General features: G+C 43.0%; 1 protein-coding gene across 1 annotated transcript in view; it reads right to left on the bottom strand.

Annotated features, from left to right (window-relative positions):
* SYCP2L (synaptonemal complex protein 2 like) overlaps window positions 1-15359 on the bottom strand; it is a 1791741-nt gene that overhangs the window by 227053 nt on the left and 1549329 nt on the right. The window contains exon 35 of the mRNA XM_086966882.1: window positions 39-133. Within this exon, the coding sequence (XP_086823008.1) occupies window positions 39-133 (95 nt within the window). The remainder of the gene's footprint in view (window positions 1-38; window positions 134-15359) is intronic.

Raw genomic sequence — 15359 nt, 5'->3', positions numbered from 1 at the left:
GAAATGCCGTAAAATAAAAACACACACTATCCATTTACCTGCAATGATGTACTCTCTTTAACAACGTGGACACATGCTGTTCTGAGGTTTTTAAAGTCTTTTGGGCACGTCTTTCCATCCTCTTGTACCTGGACTAGATAATAAAACAAATGGCATTAGGCTACAGGTTAATCAATGACTTGTTCTCCTCTCAATCACCTATATGTCAGATAAGTCATATTTACATCTCACCGCCACAAACAGAACTGGAATGCCACCAATAAATCACGTCTGACCTACAAAACTGATAAATTCAGCCAATCACAATCTAACTGAGAAATTGGTGGTTTTCAAAATCGTGGAGAAACAGCAAATTTACAAATCATTTCTACTGTTAAACAACAACTTATATACAGCACAAACATTTCTAGAGTTTCATAAGGTCAATCGTAAAACAGTTCACTAATTCAAATGTAAACTAAGAAAAAAAACTTAATTGCATCTTAGTTTCATGCAAACATGTGGGTATCTCCCAACACTTGGGCGTTTAAGAGGGAAAAGTTTATAGGAGCGATATTGCCCTGTGATAAGTATTGAGAAGAACAGATATTTGAAAATACAAAATATAAGAAATACATTGGCCCCAAATGGTACTATGCATAAAAGTGGAGTAAATGGAACTGCTAAACTAAAGGTGAGAAAGGCGACAGTCTCCTTGTGACTTGGTTACGCAAGACCCAAGCAATCTGATTCGCGAAAGGGAAACTGATTTCTCTCAGGAATCCATGGCTCACCTCCTGCAACTTACTTTGAAAACAGCAAGTCTTTGGCGATAGAGGCAAGATGGCGGACGCACTGATGTCCGAGTGAGACAGGCTCTCTGCTCCTCCTTGCCGATAATTTCCCCCACCTTCTTGGCTTTTCTTTGCTTGGGGGGAACTGGATTACATATTCCTTGTATACTTTGCTGAGGGATGCTGATTGACTTTTCTCGATATCAGCGGCTCCAGCGGCTACAACAAACATATCAGCGCTGGGCTTACCATTTCACAACCGGCTCACCGATCCTGAGACGCGGCTTCTGTCTACGATCCCTGCTCAAACCGATACACCGCGGTCAGGCAGCAGTAAGTCATCGGGAAGACCTGCACTGGATCACGGCTCCGTCATTTTACCCGACGCGAGGAACCTCAATGGCTCCCAAGAACGCCACCGGTACCGGCACTGCGGGGAAGGGAAAAAGTCCATGTACCCGTGCCGCGGCTGCTACAGTGTCAGCAGCTGCTGCAGCGATCTCTACAGCAGGCGAAACACGCCCAGATGGAGGCATTTCCGATTACAAGGCATGATTTGATCAGGCTTCTACTGATGTGGAAGGGAGTGGATTAACAATTAACAGCTCAGCGAGAAAGGGTAGATCTTTCCAGAACTTGGGTAGACCTACTGATGAGGTCGGTGGTACTAAACCTAACATTCCAGGGATGTTTAAAAAGAAGATCCAGCTTAAGGGTAAGCACTCTATACACGAAGTAGTTATGCCTGTGACGCTTGAGCCACAAAATAAACAGTTTAATGTTTTACAAGAAAAAATGATAGCGGCATCAGTCAGTAATGGGGGTAAAACGTGTGTACACAGACACCCATGGGAGTGGATATCTCTGTTCCCTCCCTCTGAAAATAATCTATTACAGGTGGATAATGCTACCTCTGGGCCTGGGACTTTGCAACAAATTATCTCAGATGTAGACTTTGCCGGCAAAGTTTATTCCATGTCAGACTTATCTAATCTATCGGGCACTGAGAGCAATGAAATTGATTGGGCCGACAATAGGAGTTTAACAAGCTTGGTGCTTTGGGAGGAGGATGAAGGTATCCTCAAAGAGGGGAATACAGTGCGTAAGGCTACACCTTCAACGTTCTTGCTTGGTTCACGAGTATCGGCTACTGAATACTTTGAAAGTGATGGGTCTCCCACGTTGCCCCCCCTCTCGTCCGAACCTGGGTCTTTTGGAGCAAATGGATCAAACGGTATAGCATTAGAGTCTATCGAGTCTGAGCGGCTTTCTGAGAAAGCTCCCCTCAACGTCTCTAATGTCTGTGCTAGCCATGGGATTGAGACTATGTCTGAGACAGAGACTGAGATCACCTTGGCCACTATTCTTCAAGCAATTACACTGCACCAGGAGGAAACAAGGGCAGAGGCATTGCGTACACAAGGAGCGGTCCGTAAACTTCAGAATACAGTACACTGGGTTATTAAGTTAACCAATGAACTGACCACTCGGGTTGCTGAGGCTAGAATTTCTTCAGTTGAAGATGAAATGGTGCAACAGAAGGCAGAAGTCGCCTCATTAATTGTTCTTAGAGATGACGTCAGCTGGAAATTATTCTATTTGGAGAATTGAGCGAGAAGAAACAATCTTCGAATCTTTGGCATCCCAGAAGGGTCCGAAGGGAGCAATCTCCGGCAGTATGCCCAAGAGTTATTCTCAGAGGCTTTTCCAGAATTAACACAATGGAGATGGGAACTCGAACTACAAAGTAGATTCCCCTTTCACAAACGCTCTGGCAACAGGTCTACTGATGTGAAACCTAGAGCAATTTTGATCTGTTTAAATAACTTTCTATCTCGAGAAGCTCTATATGACTTAGCCAGACCAGACCGCAAGAGGAAGGTGAAGGGGATTAAGGTTTTTGTTCACCCAGATTACTGCCAGGCCACAGTTCAACAGAGGTGGCATTTTCAACAGCTAATACCCCAGTTTCAAGCCGAGGGAGCCTTAGCATTCTTGTTGAATCCCTCCAAGCTAAAGGTTGTTTTTAAAGAGAAAACATATTTTTTTCTATCAGAGATTGCTGCTAAAGATTTCTTAGATACAATAGCTTAATGACTTTGTCTGATTTTCTTGAGTAATGGATGAGTTTTAATTATCTTATGATGTGCTATGTTTATGCTTTCAATCTCCTTTTTTTGCTCTCTCTTTACTTTAGAAGGTGGGGGTGATCGGTGGTGGTGCAGTCAACCTCTCTCTCCATCACCTATGGGGACTCTTCTGTCCCTTTGCCTCATATGGGTGGGTCTCAGGGTGGGTGGGGTGGGCCCACAGGGGAGGAAGGGTGGAACGGGGGTGCTTGAGGCAAGGAATAACAGAAAAAGAATATTTTGTTCAAATTACAACCAAGACTTAGTCATTAAGAATAGAGACTCCTCAGCGCTCCTAAGCGCTCTGTGCCCCTCCCCTACCCCGGACCGCCCTCGGCTGAGCATCGACGCCGAGGGCTGGGATTCGATCTTGGCGGCCATATTGGGTGTGGGCCAGGCGAATCGCGCGCTCTAGCAGCGCTATAAAAAGAACGGTCATGTCTCCGCGCAGCGGACGCGCCAGACCTGCGCCGGAGTCGTGCCAGAGTCATGCCCGTTTGCGCCCGTTCGCGCACAGTCGGGCCCATGGCCCAGGACCCCTGATATATCAGCACCATGCCCTTTAACATACTCCCGCTTGACACTACTCTCGCTCAATAGGCTGCTTCCATCATCATGCAGCCATTCGATCGACCTTGGGCTCGGTGGCTTCTCTTGCAATCACTGCTCTTTTAGGGCTACGGAAGCCACCACCAATACTACACTAATTCCTAAAAAGAGGACAGTAGATACTGCTTTAAAGATGGCACTGGTTAATTGCCGTTCTTTACCAAAGCACGCCACGGAAATCGCCCTATTATTCGAAGATTTAAACGTGGACATTCTGTTTTTAACAGAAACGTGGCTCGGATCGTCCTCCGGCCCCGACATCGTCCGAGCCCTACCTGCTGGATATTTGATCCAACACAGGGATCGAGAACTTAAAGTTGGCGGAGGGATCGCCATTTTATACAGGGAACACTTAGCTTGTCGCTTGATCGACAGCACCATCCCAGACTGCGAGAGTACACAATTTTCCATCACCCATTCCTCAGAACTTTCAATCTCCGGTCTCTTAATCTACCGTCCACCTGGCCTGATTGGTCAATTTATAGAAGGGCTAACTGAAACTATTCTGGAATCAGCCAGTATGGTCTCTAATTTCATAGTGCTAGGAGACTTGAACCTCCTTTTTAACAATCCTTTGGACACTATTGCCACGGAATTAACCAAAGATTTAGCTGCATGCAAACTCAATTTGATTGTTCGGCACCCTACTCACTCTAAAGGGAATCTCTTAGATCCAATATTCTCCAACGTTGCAGAATTGTCCAAATCTGAGCCATATTCTATCCCCTGGTCAGACCATATGGTAATCCCCTTTTCATGGAAAATTAGTAGACCTTGCACAAAACAACCCTCCCATAAAACCTTAGGTAGGCGCTGGACAAAGTAAGAACCCAGCGACTGGATAGAATCTCTGAAGCAGAACGAACCTATGGCCAACCCGAATATCGATAGGGCCAATACAGACTTCAACCAATGGATAGAACAATCATTGGATAGTGTGCTCCCTAAAAAATGTATTTCAAATAAAAAAGGTCCGAATAAACAGCCTTGGTTCAATTCAGACCTAAGGTCCCTTAAACAGGAATGTAAACGAGAGGAAAGACAATGGCGAAAACACTTCGACGAGGAGAAGAAAATTAAATACAAACTTACAATAAAGAAATATAAATCTGCACTTAATGTAGCCAAATCCACCTTTTATGCTGAAAAAATTGAAAAATCGACTAATGCTCCCAGAGAAATGTTCAGAATAGTAAAAACTTTGGTAAGGGCCCCCGACCCCCCCTCATCTGAGCTATCACCTGAAGAATCTGGTGCTCGTTGCAACGAACTAGCAAGTTTCTTTGCCACGAAAATCGAAAAGATTCTTCTTTCTCTCCCTCCACTCCCAGCAGCTGAATCCAACCCTCCCCCGAGGGATGACATCAATTCTACCCTACCTCACCTTGCATCCTTCCATCCGCATAGTGACGAACTCTTCCCTTCCCTTTTCAACTCCATAAAAAGCGGTTCTCCACTTGATCCCGCTGCCATGTCCATCCTGAAATTAGCCCTACCCCATGTTAGCAAACACATCATTGACCTTGTCAACACTTCCCTGGAATCTGGCATAGTAACTCAAGACTGGAAGCTAGCCATGGTAAAAGCCAAATCTCAACCCCGATGACTTTTCCAACTACCGCCCCATCTCCCTCCTTCCTGGCATCAGTAAGCTTACTGAAAAATGGGTGAACAAACAACTAGCATCTTATTTAAAGTCCTATGACCTGCTATACCCCACCCAAACAGGCTTCCGAAAGGGACAGGGAACCGAAACAGCTTTGTTGAGGGTGGTCGAGGCATCCAGGAGGATTCTGGACGCAGGTGGCAGCACGGCCATTATCCTCCTGGACCTCAGCGCCGCCTTTGACACGGTTAACCACCGTGTCCTCCTAGCCCGTCTAGAGAGAATTGGAGTCACAGGCAAGGCCCTGGAGTGGCTCGAGTCCTTCCTTAGTAACAGATTCTTTAAGGTCTTCTCAGACACCAACTGCTCCCTCCCAGTGCCATTACAGTGTGGGGTACCACAGGGCTCCTCCCTTAGCCCCACACTGTTTAATGTGTACATGGCACCTTTAGCAGAGGTAGTAGCCCCCTTCGGAATCCAGCTGGTAAGCTACGCTGATGACACCCAGCTAGTAGTCTCCCTTAACCAGGTGGAGTCCCCCCCGACCAATCTTTGCAGCTGCCTGGGAGCGGTTGCAGAGTGGATGAATGCATCCCACCTGAAATTGAATGGAGGGAAAACCAAGCTGATGCTGCTCGGAAGGAATGCCACTTTCAACATCTTCTCTATGTGGCCTCCTTGTATGGGACCCGGGCCCACCCCAAAATCTGAGATAAAAAGCCTCGGGTTCTGGCTCGACACGGAATTGTCCTTCAAAATACAGGCAAGGAAGACAGTGGCTACTTGCTTTGGTTTAATGAAAACCATCCGTAAAATCCTCCCCAGTTACCCGAAACTGCTAAGAAAACCATAGTCCAGTCCCTCATTCTATCAAGGCTGGACTATGGGAATGCACTCTACCTAAGAGCCCCCACTTCAGTCACCCGACAACTTCAGATGGCCCAAAATTCCGCAGCAAGGCTACTTACTGGTACCAGCCATCGTACCTCAGCAGCACCTTCTCTAAGGACCCTGCATTGGCTCCCAATAAAGGAGCGGGTCCATTTCAAAACCCTCTGTTTGGTCCATAAAACTCTCTATGGGAATGGCCCACCCATCTTAAACGATATGATCAGACCATATATTCTAGGGATCTTCGCTCTAAACAGCAAAACCTCCTCATAATACCCTGGACCAACAGAGCCCGATCTGGGGACCGTCTCTTCTCGCGAAATGCAGCAAGGCTGTGGAATGCCCTCCCTCTCCCACTTCGCCAAGAACTGAGCTTGCTGGCATTTTGAAAAAAACTTAAAACAGCACTGTTTCCTAAGACATAGATGAGCTGGCTCCCATATCTCAGATCCTTGTCTATTCCTTCTGTTCAACATCAAGCGCTGGGATGCTTCCGAGTAGCCATGCGCTATACAAGAACCTCTTCAATTCAATTCAATTAAGGACTTTGTAAGCATTTACAATTTTTTTGTCGTATCAGTCAGTGCGATCATTGTGTGATTGATTTTCTGTGGTTTAATCTATTCTGAGTCTGGGTAGATTCACTATATGTTCCTGGAACATTTGTGGGCTAAATGATAAGAGGGAAAAAAAGGGGAATAATGGCCCAAATGCTTAAAACTATGAAAATTGATGTATTGTGCATACAAGAGACTCATATAGCATGGAAGAATAAGAACTGGCTCCAAGATCTAGGCCGTGAATTAGTAGGGTGTACCCGGCAGGGTACAACTACAAGAGGCATCGCCATATTAAAAAGATACGGGCTAGGGACAAGTAAGCGCGTTAAAGAAGACCCCTTTTTGTGAATTATGCCTGGAGGAGTCACTTTTGACTATCTGCAGTATTTATGGCCCCAACTCAGACAATCCGGATATGCTGAATCAGTTGGGCATAGAACTAGCAATGTGGCCATCACCTCTTGTCTTCTGCGGGGATCTTAATCTGCATCTGGATGGAAAATATGACATATCTAGTAATTATGTCTGAGGGAAAGAAAAAAAATGTTCTCAAGGCCACCAAAGGGATCATAAAGAATTTGGGTTAATAGATGCAGGTTATTTAAAGGGAAGGGGTGCCCCAGGGAGTACTTTTTATTCTGCCCCGCATTAGAAACATTTTCGCCTAGATTATTTCTTTGTAACTGCCGGATTTATCAACACTGCTAAAAACATTAGGTTCGAGATCCTCCCCAAAATAATCTCTGACCATAACCCCATCATCCTTGATTTAGACATGTTGTTGTATTTGTTTATGGTTTCAATGAATTAAAATTGTTACAAAAGGAAACTGGTTGGGTTTGATCATAAATAAGCATGGTCATTTCATTTAACAAGACTGTTAAACATATCTAAAACAATCATTTCAGAGCCATTCTCATAATTACAACAATGAAACGTGGGTTAAAACTGCTGTTTCTAGTCTTTGACCGAGTCATTGTGAGAGAGAGAGAGATTTAGACATTAATCTCAGACCATCTCCTAGACCTTGGACCTTTGAGCGGAAACTATTATTTGATCCTCTATATGTTGAGCAGATGGGGAAGTGGATTCCTGATTTTTTTTAAAGTAATCATGGTTCTGCTTCGGCAGAGATGGTTTGGGATGCTTTTAAATCAGGGGCTCAGAGGGAAACATTAAGTTATTCAATTAACAAGCAGCACGAAATTAGGAAGACAGACGATATTGAGATGAGGAAACTGCGAGACATTGAAATTCAGCTGATGACAGCTTGCAGTAGAGGGCTAAATACTGATTAAATCTTAAAAGATCTAGCTATACAGAAAGCAAAAATACATCCGAATTTTAATACTTAATTAGCTCAACAAATTGCAGCGTATAGATCAGAGATGTATGAGGTGGGAGAAAATGCAGGGAGACTATTAGCAAAAAGACTCCGACAGAAGGAGGTGTCCACAAGAATAGATAAGATCTTGGACGATTCAGGGCAACTATACGATAAACCGTCTGAAATATTAGAGATCTTTCGAGAATTCTATAGCAAATTATATACAGAGGACATCACCGGAGGCATTAAAGAAATGGTAACAGATTTTAGTGCTACTATTGCTAATACCTCCCTAACATTAGAGGCGTCTAAACAATTAGACAATCCAATTACTTGGGAAGAAATTGAGACATCCTTAATGTCATTAGCCTCGGCAAAGCAGTTTGGCCCGATTCCATCCCTCTGGAATTTTTCAGGACATTCCGAACAGTGCTTAAAAAAGAACTCATAACAGTTTCCTTGGTGGCTCAAAAAGGGAAGCACCACTTTCTTGGCGGGATTCAGTAATTACTATCTTTCTCAAAAAAGATAAGTCCCCGTTACCTGCCTTCTTCATTTAGGCCCATATCTGTCATCCATGTGGATAGTAAGGTATATTCTAAAATTTTAGCATCACGCCTATCCAGCATTATTACACCGCTTGTGTCAAAATTCCAGCATGGCTTTATTCCTTCACGCGATACAGCTGATCATGTATGCCGCTTAATTACATTTGTGGACCTGGCTGAAGCTACCAGTTCTACTATTGGCGTAACCCTGTTGGATGCTGAAAAAGCATTCAACAGGGTTTCTTGGGCATATATGTGGGAATCTTTAGTTAGAAAAGGACGTGGTGCAGGCATTTTAACAGCTTTAAAGACTATTTACCACTCCCCCACAGCTGCTATACGTCTGGACGGCCAAATATCCTCCTCATTTCTTATCTCCCGTGGGACACGGCAAGGGTGCCCGTGTTCACCATTACTTTTTGCTTTTGACATAGACCCCTTCATGAACCGGCTAAACCTTGCTGAAAATATCAAACCTATCCACCTAGCCCACTCAGACTATCGTGCCCTAGCCTACGCGGATGACATTGTGGTAGTCACAACAGATATAGGAACCGCACTTACTGTTATTAATGAATTAGCAGTGCAGTTTGGATATTTTTCAGGTTATAAGTTGAACTTATCCAAAACTCAGATCCTGCATGTCGGAGGTAATCCGCCGGCTAATATAGTCACTGTTCCTGAAGTTACTTATTAGGGAATTAAGATCTCACTCCCAGTCTCTAATATTCCAGAGATAAACATTAATCCTGCGGTGGCTAAAATTAATTCGACATTAGAGGGATTAGATCACCTCCATTTATCTTTATATGGCAGAGCCAATGTGTTAAAACTGCTTATCTTCCCCAAATTTTTATATATGTTCCGTACAATTCCCATTGATTTCCCTGCTATCTGCTTTAAAAAACTAGAGGGCGTCTTCTAGATTCTTGTGAGGTTATAAGCGAGAACGTAGAGCTTGTAAAAAGATGGTTCTCCCTTAAGAGCGGGGTGGATGGGGCATTCCTTATTTCCTGTTTTACTAGGTGGCCGCATCTCTACAATTTATTAGCCCACTTGTAGTTGGGGATAGAGCGCAAAACCCTTTATGTAACACTCCATCTATTTACGAGCTTGCGATGGGTTAAGAGATAAAGGGGTGTTTGGTGAAGGTAGTCGAACCTAGCTACTTTAAAAAGACCAAATTTAAGATCTTAAAAGCTGCGTACACAGTGTGGAAACTGGTCAGGCGCCAGATGGGAATTTTAAAATTAAATGTATATACACCATTTACTTCGTCTGACTTATTACCTCTTATTTTTCGTGGCCAGATTATTTCTAGGTGGAGCACTAAAGCAATCAAGAGGGACACTTAGTTTCTTTTTCTGACCTGCAGAATAATTTTGGTTTACCAAAAAATGATTTTTTCAAATCCGTAGCTTCTTACAGACTGGAGGATCAGTATTAGAACATCAAATTATTAAAATTCCTCTTATTGAGAGTATGGAGAAAAAAAACCTCAATCGGCCAATTTTACTCTTATCTGATTCATGAATTCGCAGACGATCTGGAAAGTTGCCAATTGAAATGGGCAACTGAGCTTTGGATAGCCGAAACTAATATCACTGAATCCATCTTGCTGGCCAATCGAGTGCTCATTACAGGAATGATGCACTCACAGCATTTCATGGCTATACAGGATCTGTATTATACTCCCAGGAAGATCTCTAAATGGAGCTTGACTACAGGGACAAAATGTAATAGGTGTGGACAATTCGCTGCTGGTGCAGTACATATGTTTTTTTCTTGTCCCAAACATTGAACAGTTTCTGTCTGCAATTTTGGGATGCACGATCAGTATAACAGTGTGAGTTGGTGGAAACTGGGTGTGGTCTGGAAACTGTGGGCTAGTCAAGACGCAAGGCCGCGACATGCTTTATCCTTATTTGAATGGCTGTAATACGAGCTTGTATTACAAGAGATTGGATTAACCCTGATCTGCCCTCTTTTTATAGCTGGCGTGAAAGATTATTAATGATGCACAATTTGGAACTTGCCATTCATAAAACTAAAGGAACTAGGAGGAGGGCTATGGGAGAAAAGATTTGGGCACCTATTACGGAATGGCTTGAGGAAATGGTACAAATGTTATGTATACCTTTGTTATGTATGTCCGTTTTGATGAATTGATCTTTTGCTTTGTAATGTTTTTGACAGTATTCGATTTGTATACTCTGTTTTCCTTGCATAAAAAAAAGAAATGAAAACAGCAAGTCTTTCCAGAGAGAAATGCCCATTGTATATGTGCAATAACTGAGCAAAAGAACACTACCCTTAAGAATAAATGACATAAAAGGTTCAAGCCACACTAAGGAAAAACTACTTGGGTTAGATGCCACAAAATAATGAATAAAATCTGATGTACGAATCGTTGTTCTATCAAAAACGAATTATAAGGCTTCCAATGAAAAAAATAAGCATTAGCAAAGTCACAAGGTCTGTGTTTAGCAGTATAGTGTGAAAGGTTACAGTACCTATATGCAGTGTTGTAAGTCTACTACCCATAGAGGATAGAGTGAGGTTTGTAGAGTATATTGTTAATTTAATGCAGTGCAGTGTGTGGTGTGGTAGAATATCCTAGATTATAGAAGAATTTTGAGTCAGTGCAATGTAGTGGGTTGTTATCCATACTTGTAAATCAACGAGTAAGGGAAATTAGGGTAATGGTAATGTGGCTGATTCTTATTTCTAGGCTTCTTGTGGAACAGTCTTTACAATAGCATTAGAAGATAAACCTGTACACAACCAGACCTAGTGAGTCGCAACAATGTAATTTGCTATTCAATGTTCAATTTACAGGGGTTCTTTGATTGCAGAACTAGTGACTGTACGGCATTCAGCAAAGTATGTAAATATTTAGCTGTTTGTATGGAATTTAGTACTGGTGTCTGCCCATGGCAAAACACTCCAGTTTTGGCAGAAATAGGACCAGCGACACAGGAAAGATGTAATGTGGTCAAGAAGTCGAGTTCAAATTTCCTCTATGCAGAGTTAAGCTGTTAACCATTTAGCTGTTCCCACAAAACACACCAGGACAACGATTTAGAGACTATTGTTAGCCAAAACCAAAGGGTGTAACCAAACTAAAGCAAGAGGCATGGTCAATGCTTTTATTTTCCAACTCTATGTGCCATGAAAGTATAATGTTAGCAACAAATGTAAAACAAATGATTTCAATGTTTTGCAAGAAAATAAAGCAGAGTAAGAAAGAAAAAACCTTTATAAGTTCTGGAGTAGGCGAGACCACCCTTATAGTGTTGTACATAGAGTTATATACAATCTGTTATCATTCTTCTGGGCAGGGTACTTTTCTGGTGATTGAAAACTTTTACCCAGGATGATACATTTTGTGATGTGGAAAGACATGGCAGTGCAGTGATAGTGCACATTATCAAGATGTACACTGTCAGTAAAGTGTAGGTAATACAAGAAAGTTGTGGTGTTCGGGGCTGGTCATTTAAATTAAAATACTCAGTTAAGTAAGGTAGGAAGGCCGATTTGGATCCTTTTCCCAAAAGCAACCTGGCATATATTTCTTTCAAATTCAGATACAAGTGATACAGGTTATGAAATATTAATACCACTCTTCTAGGGCATGTAGAGAGGACGGTCGTCTCAGAAACTGAAAGGTACAGGTAAGACGAAGTAATCTCAGAAAATTCAGACCTCTAATAGAAAAGGGAATGGTCAGACATCAAGAAGTGCTGGGATCAGAATAAATCAGTTTAACTCCCCACGCAGATCATCCCAGCCGCAGGTAGCCGCACTAAGTGTCGTAACTCAAGGCAGGTTAGTGTTCCACTCCTCATGTGGTGCGGGAACCCAGGGAGGATAAAGACATTCTGCACCAGGACAAATGAGCTAGTGGGAAAGTTTATTACTAGGTGGAATCTACACTCACAGAAGGATGCAATTTGGGATTTATCACAATCAAGGGCAGCAAACATTGAAATTTGTGAACCTACTCGTTTTGCCGGGCAAAGGGAGAATAGCAATGGCACAGATGACAACATGGTCAGAGGGCAAAACACAATCAATTCAGGGGAGACCTGTACGTGGGCTGCAGTTGAGTTTAAAATGATAATCTGGAGCAGAGAGAGAGAGAGAGGGGAGAGGGGGAGAGGGAGAGAGAGGGAGAGAGAGGGAGGGGGAGAGAGAGAGAGAGAGAGAGAGAGAGAGAGAGAGAGAGAGAGAGAGAGAGAGAGAGAGAGAGAGAGAGAGAGAGATAGGCAGAATGAGGTGTTCTTTTTTGACTTGCCCCATTTCCCATTCGAACATTTACCTTCCCGAAAGCTGTAACAGGAACAGATTTCACGCCGGAGAGTACACAATGTAAGACTTAAAGACGTAGCTGAAATTTGTATAATCTGTAGATGCTAGTGAATGGGTGAAGAAGGGTAGGAAGCGTGCTGATGGTGTGGTGCTTGGGAGTATACTACGTGCTGTAACTGTGTGTGGCTTCGTACTGCAGTGAAAACTCAGCATAAGGAATGTGGCAAGGAAGGAACATTCCTAGCTACAGTATTTTCTAAATCCAAACAATTCAGCATTTCTGCTTTAGTGAGCACCTAACCATGCCGATATGCAGAGCAATTCACAAAAAGTAACGATTTGATGTTAAATTTTGAGCATGAGAAGGCTTCTACAAATGTTTCGAATTTTAAAACGAATTGGAAACTTTCCCTTCCATGAGGAGCCATGATTTCTTCAAACCTTTGTTCCAAGGGCGAACTCTGCACTTCCTTGCAATGGAAAGCGTGATTCACTTCAATGTTCTAGCTCTAGAAGGGCAATAAGCCAGTTCCATTTTGGACTGAAATCCATTCAGTAATCAATTCTAGAAGGACATTTGCTGTAGGAAATGACTTTGAATCGCTATACTTAAAAAATAAGTAAAAAAATAAGCAAAACTGCCTTTTCTAGTCCTGACATGCTTTTTGAATAGTCCTTGTGTCTTCAACTCTGGCATAGCATGCAGTTACAGGCAAAGCATTTATTCTCCTCGTGATATTTCACTGGGGGTTTGTCTGTACCTAGACTACAACTACAGATTAACTCTCAGGGAAGTCAGATTGAAGTTCAGCTACTTCACACTACTTAATCACTAGCTTTGGACAACGCTTTGTCTACGACACTCCCTACTACTCCCCTTAGCTTCCGGTTGGTGCAGGGCACCGAGGAGGGAGACATTCACCTGCCGAGGGACTGTCCCTTGCTAGCTCTGTACTGGGGCTCCGTGACATCAACGTTCAAGGACATGGTCCCTCTCTGGGGCCCTGCCACGCCTCAGCTGATCCTTCTCCATGACATTGTACAATGCCCTGACATTACTAACCAGCAAACGAGATGGCTCTCCGGGGCATTGGCCACCGCAAAGTTGTGCGTCTTATGGCTTTGACCTAATGGTGTTTTCCTGTCCTATGACTCCTGGCTCCAAGTATTGTACAAACTGGCATCCTAAGAACGTATTATTGCTAGGCTAAACTTTTGCTAGGAGAAGTTCCTGGATTCATGGGGTGGATTTATCACGCCAGTGACACTGCCTTACATTACCTCTGTTGACGGCGTGGACACTGACCCATTTCTGGTTGCCTGCACCTGACCTGGAGGCCCAAGTCTGGGTCTGGCTGATGAGTTTAATTGGCTTCCTTGTTCCTCAGTTTTCTGTGACACACAGTGGATGGCCCATCCTCCTGTTTTCCTTTTTTCTTGAACCCACATTTGCCCCTTTCCAGTTTCCCCTTCCCCCACATCACTCTTCCTCTCCCACATCCCTGCCTTACTCCCCCGTTTCCGTTTCTCTGCTTCTCCTCCCAGCCCCTCTCCCCTGCTACCGCTTTGCTCCTTTCTTGTTGCCACTCTTTGATCACTCAACCCTTTTCTCTGTTTTCTCATGGTGCTATCCACATGATGTGATACGTTAGTTTATTGTTGTTTTTTGGTGACACTATCAGGTACATTATTATTTATGTATTTGGCTTTTTTTAGAGTAAGTTTGATTTCCTAGCATGTCCGTTGTGCTTCTATGTGCCTTGTTGTTATTTCAAAATACCAACCCAATTGAGTTCTTAAAAATAAAAAATAAAAAATAACTACAGTTTAACATTGCCTGGTGGACAGTGTCCTGCTCCTTCAGAAGTAGTGGAAAACTTGGATGGCGATGATTGACTCCAAAGTTTGACACTCCAAACTGCTACAGTGCCTAAAGTGTGTTCTCACCATCTTTGTGTGTTGAGTAAAGCACTGGGATTTTGAATTCATCTAAAAAAAGTGTTGCGAAATATCTTTGTTTGTTCTCTCCTGGATTTTTGTAACTCAGTCTAAGCAGAGCTTCTACAAAACTCGATTAAACGACAAGAACATATTCTTCATTCTGCCTCTTGGCTTCTTTTTGGATAACAATAAAACTTATTCTCTTTCTGTAGGCTGAAGAGTTTGGTCTGATTGGCAATGCATTAAAGAGTGATCTTCAAGGCAGAGGTGAAGATGCATTTGGATCTTCTACCTAGACCAGCCATCTTTTCTAACCAAGATTTTTTTTTTAAAAAAGAAACCGAACCATCATCTCCGATCAGCTGCGCCCCTCCTGTCTGAGCTCCTGAATTTCCGGTGAGCCAGGTGATGGTAACAGTTCTTTCAACTATCACGAAGTTAGAGTGTATATTTCGATTGTTCTTAAAATGTATTGCATTTCTAAATTATTAGCTTTTTGAAATAACTGAAAACATGCTCACTTTGTCGTCTGCCTCTATCTGTCAGCTTTACTGTAATGAGAATGTAACTTATGGTGCAAAGAGACCCTTCGAGATAGGATGTACATTGCTATTTAGAAATACCCACTTAAACTTTATCATAATGCCATTGGATTTGAGGTTAA

This window comes from Lissotriton vulgaris, chromosome 4_1 (assembly GCF_964263255.1).
Source record: "Lissotriton vulgaris chromosome 4_1, aLisVul1.2, whole genome shotgun sequence".
Classification (NCBI taxonomy): domain Eukaryota; kingdom Metazoa; phylum Chordata; class Amphibia; order Caudata; family Salamandridae; genus Lissotriton; species Lissotriton vulgaris.
This window is presented reverse-complemented; position numbering and strand designations above follow the sequence as displayed.